Genomic DNA, 8,538 nt, shown 5'->3' with positions numbered 1-8,538 from the left:
TGGCTGAGAGTTGAGACTCCACTGTAGCGTGAGCAAAGTTAAGACCCTCTCTTTCGTAGTCTTCGTCGTTCGTATAGCTGGTAAAATAGTCTTATTGACCCGTTCTGCTTGACCGTTGCCTCGCGGTGTCCTTACGGCAATTTTTATGTGTTGTACGTCGTGAGCTTGTAAAAATGTTTCGAACTCTTTGGAGGTGAATGCTGTTCCGCGATCGGTTGTGAGTTGAACCGGTTGACCAAACGTAGTCATCAGCTCTCGTAGCATGCTAATTCTTGGTGCTGATTTGCTGTTTCGTACAGCTTTCAAAATTACTTATTTGGAAAAAGCGCAGGCCAAAACAATGATGTGCTGATTCCCTTTCTTACTTTTGGAGAACGGTCCCAAATGGTCGATGTGCAGTGATCGGAATGGTATCGGGATAATCTCTCTTCAGTGCATCCGCCCTTCGGCTTTGCCTCCTCGAAGCTTGTAGATGCAGTACTCTGGACACGCCGCTATATAACTCTTAACGTACCGCCTCATTCGATGAAACCAAAAGTCTCGCTGAATCTGCTGCAGAGTCTTTTAATTCCGAAGTGCCCTGAGTCATCATGGCATGCTTTCGTGATTCGCCATCTTATCGTTTGAGGGATTACCAACCGCCGCTCGCTATTAATCTTGCGATATAACCTTCCTCTGTGTAGCTCGTAATCGTGTTGATTTTGCTTTGCGGATGTGGACGTTGACTTTAACATTGTTGCGATTTCTTGCAATTTCTGATCTTACATTTGCATCAAGAATACCCAATCGCTGCTACCTTCAGTGGTGACAGCTAAAATGCTTTCGGCTACCGTTTGACACTTACTTGGTGGTAAACTAGGTGCTCGGCTCATCCCGTCGAAATGCTGCATTTTATGGCCTTGCCGATGAACCGTCTTAAAGTCGTATTCCTACAGTCTCAACAACCATCTAGCAATACGCGGGAGTAGTGGTGTTGTTGCTTTTGTGGTAACGATAGCGTTACAGTCGGTTACCACATAGAACGCCTTACCGAGAAGATACATGCGAAATCGGGTTAACGTTTCGATTATCGCAAGTACTTCCAACTCGTGACTTGGAAACCGTGCTTCTACTTCGCTACACTGGCGGCTGTAGAAGAAAACTGGTTTTTCCCCGTCAGAATTCCGGATAGTCCTCCGTGGCTGGCATCCGTATGTACCTCGTGCTCTTTGTGAGGGTCGTACAAAGTCAATACCGGCTTACTAGTTATAGCCTCTTTCAAATTCGTGAATGCTTCCTGCTTTGGTGTTGCCCATTGGAAGCTAACGTCCTTCCTCAATAGCGTGGTTAATGGGGTTGCTATCTGACTGTATCCCCCTACAAATTTTCGGAAGAATCCAGTTAATACCAGGAATTGCCTTTCCTGAGTTACGTTTGTTGGCTGTGGGAACTCTTTAATACACCACGTCTTCGCCTCTCCTGGTGCTATACCCGCGCTGGAAATCTCGTGTCGTAAGAAGCTGACTTCACTGGAGAGCAACACGCACTTAGAAGGCCGCAATGTCAGACCGTCTCGCTTCACCGATTCCAAAACCTCTTGTAGTACCGTAATACCATCTTCGTAAGACGATGTGGCTATAATTAGCTCGTCGACGTAGCTAACCACCTAGTTTCGTGATTTGAGTATTGATATAGTTCGTATGACCATCTCTCGGAATACCATCGGCGCGTTTACTAAACCGAATGCCATTACATTTAATTCATACAAGCCTTCGTGTGTGAAGAACGCTGTGAATTTCTTGCACTCTTCTTCTATGGGTATCTGATAATACCCGCTGGTCATGTCTAGCGTTGTGAAAAATCGCCCGCCACTTAACTTTGACAATTGTTCTTCAACCACTGGCATCGGAAAATGTTTCCGCACGGTTACCGCATTTAACGCGCGATAATCTACGAACATTCTGCTCTCGCCGTTGGCCTTTGTTACCAGAACTACGGATGCTGCATGGGGTGATACAATGGGCCGAATAATGTCGCTAGCCAATAGCTCCTTCAATATCGTTGATAGCTCTGGCTGCTTCGCGAATGGTACTTGGTACCGTTTACCTACAATCGGACCTGGAGTAGCAACCTCAATGTTCATCGACGTTGTCTTGCATCTGCCCAGCGTGGAAATACCCTCTGCGAAACAGACATCGTAATCCGCTAACAGTTTTTATAACTTCTGCCTTTGGTCCTCCTTCAGATCTTTATTAACGTTAAACTGGTTCGTGGTTTTAATTTGCAGCATCATTGACCCTGCGTCAATGATCAACCGTTTATCCTACCCGCACAGCACATCTCTTCCAAGCAACAGAGCATAATTGAGCATGTTGTTCGGGACCTCGTACAGATTTGCCTCAATGACCTTGTCGCCAAACTTGATTCGCATTTTTATAATTCGTGTTACCTCAACAATTGAACCACCAAACTAGAGCTCGGGCTATTCGGTTAATCGATTAACCGAATTATTCGAATCTGACTGAAGTCGACTACTGTTAATCGGTTAGCAATATTCGAGTAGTCGAAAGCTGTCGACTATTCGGATAACCGTTCACTTTAGATTATTCAGTTAGCCGTTCATTTTCGGTTAATCGAATATTTTAAGTTCGAGTTTTTTTTGCATATACATATATAAGATTGCATGTGCCAAATTAAGGCAAACTTTTTTTGCAAGATATGTGCAGCAAAATACTGGAGGAAATAAAATTAAATTCTATCCCATATTAATTATTACTAACTCTTTGGTATCAATGTTAAGGGCTATATTATAAGACACACCGTTATTTTGTGCCATATAGACCCCCATAAGGCCATACGTTTCTGAATACACATTGTGAATTGCCAAAATATGTTATTTCCATATTTAAGAATCATTTATTTCCAAATTAAAGGATGAAATACAACATAAATGTAAATAGTATATATGGATACCATAGTTTTTTAAACACATCGTTATTAAAAACCTTAAAATCCTATATTAACTTCATTTAAGAAACGTCTGTTTTGGCACAAAAATCTGAGAAGGTGTACATTTTGTGGCAGTAGGCAGCTTCTTCGTTGAGAGACAATGTTTCCACCAATAGAAAATGTTCGCTCCGACTCAGCTGAAGTTGCTGGAATACATAGATAACGTTTGGCTAACTTGAAAATATTAGGATAAATTTCGCTATGAGTTTTCCACCATGTTATTGGATCAATATTATGACCAAGTTGTGGTTCTGCAATATATAAATCTAGCTGTGACGTCACGTCATTGGGCAACGTGTCATCGTAAAACAAAAAGTCCAAATCCGTGGATTCTACTTTGGGCTCTGCCACATTTGTTGATTTCTCTTTTTCTAAATAGCTTCTTACAAAGTCATGAATTTTGGTTTTTGTTTCAACATCTTCGCCATACAAATTTTTATATCGTGGATCCAAAAATGTTGCTACAAGAGAAGCAGGAATGTCATCGCAAGTGTTTCCAATGTTAAATATTTTAAAAAAAGATCTTCTGGCACATTCTTTAAATATTTTTTCATTTATTCCATCAGTAGAAGATGCAGACATATGATTTTGAGTAAACCGATTTAGTATAGGACGGACCAAAGACATCGTTACAGTTTTTGCGCTACATAACACTGTTGTAGCTTTATCAAATGGCTTTAAAGCCCTCACCAGAGTCGCCATTTCGTTCCATTCTCTTTCAGTAAATTCAAGTTTAAGTGCATCGCATGATTTGCTGACTGCTCTATCTCCTAAAACTAAGCAGATTGCAATGCGGTTTAAAATTATACTTTCGCACATGTATAATTTCGAGTTCCAACGAATCTCGCAAGATTGAACTAGCCGATTTTCTTTAATTCCCAACTGTACTTGGCGAATTGAAAGAGCATTTTTGGCTACGCTTGAGCGATGAAAATACGAAGACACATTTTTGGCTTTCTTGCATATTTCAGTAAACTGTGGAACGGCTCCAATTGCATCCTTAACAACCAACTGCAGAAGATGAGCGTTGCACTTAACACTATCAGGTATATTTTATAGTTTCTGTGCCGCAGCATTCATAACTGCTGCACTGCCGTGAGTTATTGATTGAACCTTATTTGAAATATTCCAATCATTTAAAACTGATTCGACAGTGGAAGCAATATTATCTGCATTTGGTCTTCCTGGAAGGACAAAAAATATTTAAGTAAAAGTAGATTTTCTATGGGTTTACATTAATACCTTCCAACTGCTTGTTACAAAGCGTAGCAGTGCACAAGCCGTATTTTGAGTTAAAATACTGAGCTTCTACTGATATATAAGAATGCAGCGTTTGAGAAGACCATTCATCCACAGAAATTGAAACACTTGATGCCTCCGCCAATTCATTGCATATATTTTCTTTGACGGATTTATATAATAGCTTCAAGCGAGAATGAATGCTTCTAACGCAGGGAACTTTGTAGCCGGGTTCTATCACTTTCATAAAATCTCTGAAGCCATCGGAAGACACAATTGAAAGCGGTAGCATGTTGGTTGAAATCAAACGTGCAACTGCTCGTGAAATTTCTTCTTGACGTTCGTGTGTAACGACGGCTGTGTCACCTTCTAGCCTCTTCTTCTTGGATTTGTTGGGCCTATCGCTTGAAATTTCACTGTGGAAAGCTTCGGCTGAATGTGCGCTAATTATTGAAATGTTATTGCGAAATATTTTAGAGACGATGGCTAAAGCAATACCTACCTCTCGTTTTCGCGATTTTTGTTATGGATTTTTGTTAAATGGTTGTTCAGTGAGAATGTGGAGGAGTTGTAGCACAAAACTGCACCACATATGGAACATGTTACTTCCTTTTCGTCCTCTGATTTTTCGAAAAAATCCCAAACCCAGCTCCTTTTGCGTCCGCTCATTTTTGTATCTGAATATACATACATATGTGTATGTCAAAGAAATTTCAATGAAAGTTCGGTTACTGAAATTCGATTTGCTACAATGCTCGAGTAGTCGAAGCAAAGCAACTATTCGAATAATCGCAGTCGAGCGACTATTCGAATACCATTAACCGACTAATAAGCATGCGAACGGTTACGAATCGAATAATCGGTTAACCGATTTGTCGAATAGTCGGATAATTTTACGAGCCCTACACCAAACCCTTGCAACCGTTGATACGTCGGCTCCGTATGTGCGTCAGTCATAATAGCTGACTGCCTTCTTAGCGAGTGATCGCTGCCGGTATCTATTAAAGCTTGATACCTTACCCCTTCACCTTGGACTTCTTCGACGATTGGCGGAATAAACTTTTGCTCACCTATGTTGCTGTCGATCTTAGCAACCGTCACTTTTGATTCCGCTGTGCACTTCTTTGTCTCATGTCCAACCTTTGAACATTTACTCCATCGTGGTTTCTTCGAAGGTTGTGGACATTTTGCCACTATATGTCCGTGTCCGTTGCAATTGTAACATTTAACACGTTTGGCTTTTTCTTCAACCGAAACCGGGCTTACCCGGATGAGTTAGTACATGGAGTGACACGTTGTCTATACCCTTGGGTCGTCGCACACATACTTTCCAGGGACTGCCTTAGTTCGTTGCTTGTTCGCACATTCATTGCCCATAACGTTCGCGTGGACGTAATGTCGTTTAAGCCGTTGATAACGTAGGAATTTATTGATTCCTCATCAATGGCGCCACGCCTTCCTATCGCCAGCATTTCATAAAAATATTCTATGAGTGTCTCGTTTGGTTTACGCCGTCGTGCTGCCAACTCCCGATGAACGTCTGCTGATGTCACTGTATACGGAAAGTCCTTCAATAATATTTGGACAAATTCCGCCCACGATTTGTACACAGGTTGCGCATCTAACCAATTCTTGGCAACTCCTTTCAGCTTGTGGTGAACTGCTAAAAGCCCGGTTTCATTATTCCAACAGCACACTTGTTGTACTTGCTCTAGTTTCGTTACGAACTGCTGCGCTGTCATCGTTTTCCGTACCGGTCAAACTCTGGAAAGACTCCTACTACTTCTGATACACTTGCGTATGCACCATCTGCACTGGGTGGCCTCGTTGCGGTGAGGGTTCAGGAGCCTCTACTCCGCCCTCCGTTGCTGCTCCCGTTCTTACCGACTCATTTCCATCGTTGTTTCGTGCCGCTGCTTCTGGCTTTAGCGCCAGTTCATTAGCTTTTACGGAGTTCGCCAAACTTAATACAAGCTCTTGCAGCTGGTTGAATGGCTGCTCCCATGGTTCAACTGATGATACCTCCTGCAGTTCGACCTCGTCTGTTCCTAACGCCTCCATAAGGGCTGCTACTTTGTGCGCTTTATTTCCACTAATCGCCAATTCATACCTCCGCAATAGCACATTTAAATTTTCCAATTTCATCCTCGCTGCTGTACTCGTGCGACCCGTACCTTTTCCTTGCTTGCCACTTCAAAAAATCTTCTTCCTCAAAAAAACACCACAAGCCTTTTCTTCCGTAGCCTACTTTGTTCGTTGGAGTCGTTTTTTTTTTTAAATCTTCTTCCGCAATTCCCCTTAATTCTCAATGTTTCTATATGCACTGCTTGCTATCACCCCTTTTCCTTTCTCATCAGTAGCTGAGCGTCGTTGTCAATTCCTTTTGCGTTTGTTTTTCCCTGTATGTGCCTGTTCGTTGCACAGTCGTTGCTGACGTTTACTCTTTCTTCGTTGAGTCGTTTGCTTGCGTACCCGCCGTTGGTAATTTGAGCATTTATATAGTATTCCGCTGCACCTTCGTTGCTCACTTACACTTTTTGATCGTTCTTTTCTTTCGCATATAACGTCGGTGTTGTGAGAGTGTGTGTGCGTTTACGTGCCCCTCACTCGCTCCGTTTACACCTTCTCCTTTACGTCGAGTGTTCTGCTGCTGCGCCACCGCGTTCGAAATATGTACGTATGTGTATGTTTTTTGGGTATGTTGCACAGCTTATTTCGTTTTTCTTGTGACGCAGCTCCGTATTGTATTCACGTTTTCCTTTGTAAATTTACTTACAATTTTTAACTCCTGTATGGGTTCTCGATACCCGCTTCTGAATCTGTCAAGATGTAACCCGGGTAGTAGTATAACAAGTAAAACAGAATGTTTATTAATAAATTATCTGATACAGAATGAAGTATTCAATTCGATTGTCCGGTTATTGAACCTTTCCGCCTGGCTGTTCGTACTTGACTGACTGCTCGCTCGCTCTCCCCATTCTCACTTTACACAAGGCTACATCACTGGGGCGGTAGCCCTAGTTGGTGCACACCAAAAGGAGAATTCTAAGGTAAAGCGCGGCCGAAGGAATTCTACGCAAAAATACTGCGGACGCAAGTAAAAATTGTGATTTTTGGCCTTTTTTCTAATGGGTCCCTAGGGTCCCTTAGGGGGCCCAGATGGTCGGGGGATGCGGGTCATGCCCTCTCTAAAAAGGTGGGTGCGCCCACTCCCCCTTCGCCTACCGCCCTTTAATGAACGCCCCCCCCAAACCAACGATTTTTCCCCCATATTTAAGAGGCCCGACTGAGGAGTCCGGTAGTCGGAGGAGAAAGAAAAGCATACCATTGAATTCCTTGATCTTTGCCCTTTCAAGCTCTAAAGGTGGGCGGTGCCACGCCCCCTTAATTTTTTTGTACCAGCCCCTAACCAACAGACACTATTCGCAATATTTCCCATTCTCCTTTCTGTTTTATTTTTTTTACGCATTGCCTCCTTTGCATGTGTTATTGTGAATTTGAATTCAATTTAATGTAATTTACAAGTTAATAAAAGTTGGATTAAATTGATTTTTATACCGACAAGAGAAAATAAAATAAAAGAATTTAAAGTATTAAGTGGAGTGCTATGTGCATTTATATATATTAAAGGCTGAGTTCCAAGTAGCAAAAGCATCAGCCTCTTTTATTTCTAAACTATAATTGATGGAAATGTCCAATTTGCGCAACTATGTTCCAATTCGGCAATTGGACTTTTCCTTCAGATGCAACTTGGAACTCAGCCAAAGTATGTGACAAATGTACTTTTTGATAAGGAAATCAGGTGGAACGACTCAACAAATTTATAGAACAAAAAACTTATAAACAATTACATATATATAAATCTACCACGAAATTAATGGCCGACCCAACGCCTACATCTTGGCTCGTTGATTGTCTCGTCATCTGACATTACTCACGCCATGTCTACCCTAACTCCGAGATTGAAATGTGATTCTGATGGCTTTTGTACCCACTTCGTTAAACGATGTAGTCTATCATTATGTATTCCTTTATGTCATATATTCAACCTATCTCTTTCGACTGGATTATTTATTAACAGATGGAAAATTGCGTCTATAACCCCAGTCTTTAAATCTGGAAATAGAAACGATATCACATATTATAGGCCTATTTCGAAAGTGTCTGTCTGCTCAAAGCTATTCGAAAAAGTGATACATTTTAAACTCTTTTCTTGCCAAAAGAATGATTGAGCCCCACCAACATGGTTTTGTAGCTGGTCGTTCAACGGTCACTAATTTAGCTTCTTTTTCAGAATTTTGTGTTTCTTCC

General features: G+C 41.7%; 1 protein-coding gene across 1 annotated transcript; it reads right to left on the bottom strand.

Annotated features, from left to right (window-relative positions):
* Window positions 1-2,998: 2,998 nt before the first annotated feature.
* LOC118754800 (zinc finger BED domain-containing protein 1-like) lies at window positions 2,999-7,280 on the bottom strand. Its single transcript, XM_036489675.1, has 3 exons — window positions 4,730-7,280; window positions 4,231-4,670; window positions 2,999-4,172 (listed from the first exon to the last, which is right to left on the bottom strand). The coding sequence occupies exons 1-3, from the start codon at window positions 4,918-4,920 to the stop codon at window positions 4,042-4,044; spliced, it is 762 nt and encodes a 253-aa protein (XP_036345568.1). The 5' UTR covers window positions 4,921-7,280; the 3' UTR covers window positions 2,999-4,041.
* Window positions 7,281-8,538: the final 1,258 nt, after the last annotated feature.

Source organism: Rhagoletis pomonella, unplaced genomic scaffold (assembly GCF_013731165.1).
Source record: "Rhagoletis pomonella isolate Grant_MI unplaced genomic scaffold, Rhpom_1.0 Rhpom_scaffold_04651, whole genome shotgun sequence".
NCBI classification, from domain to species: domain Eukaryota; kingdom Metazoa; phylum Arthropoda; class Insecta; order Diptera; family Tephritidae; genus Rhagoletis; species Rhagoletis pomonella.
The sequence above is the reverse complement of the archived record's forward strand: the minus strand, read 5'-3'. Positions and strand labels throughout refer to the sequence as shown.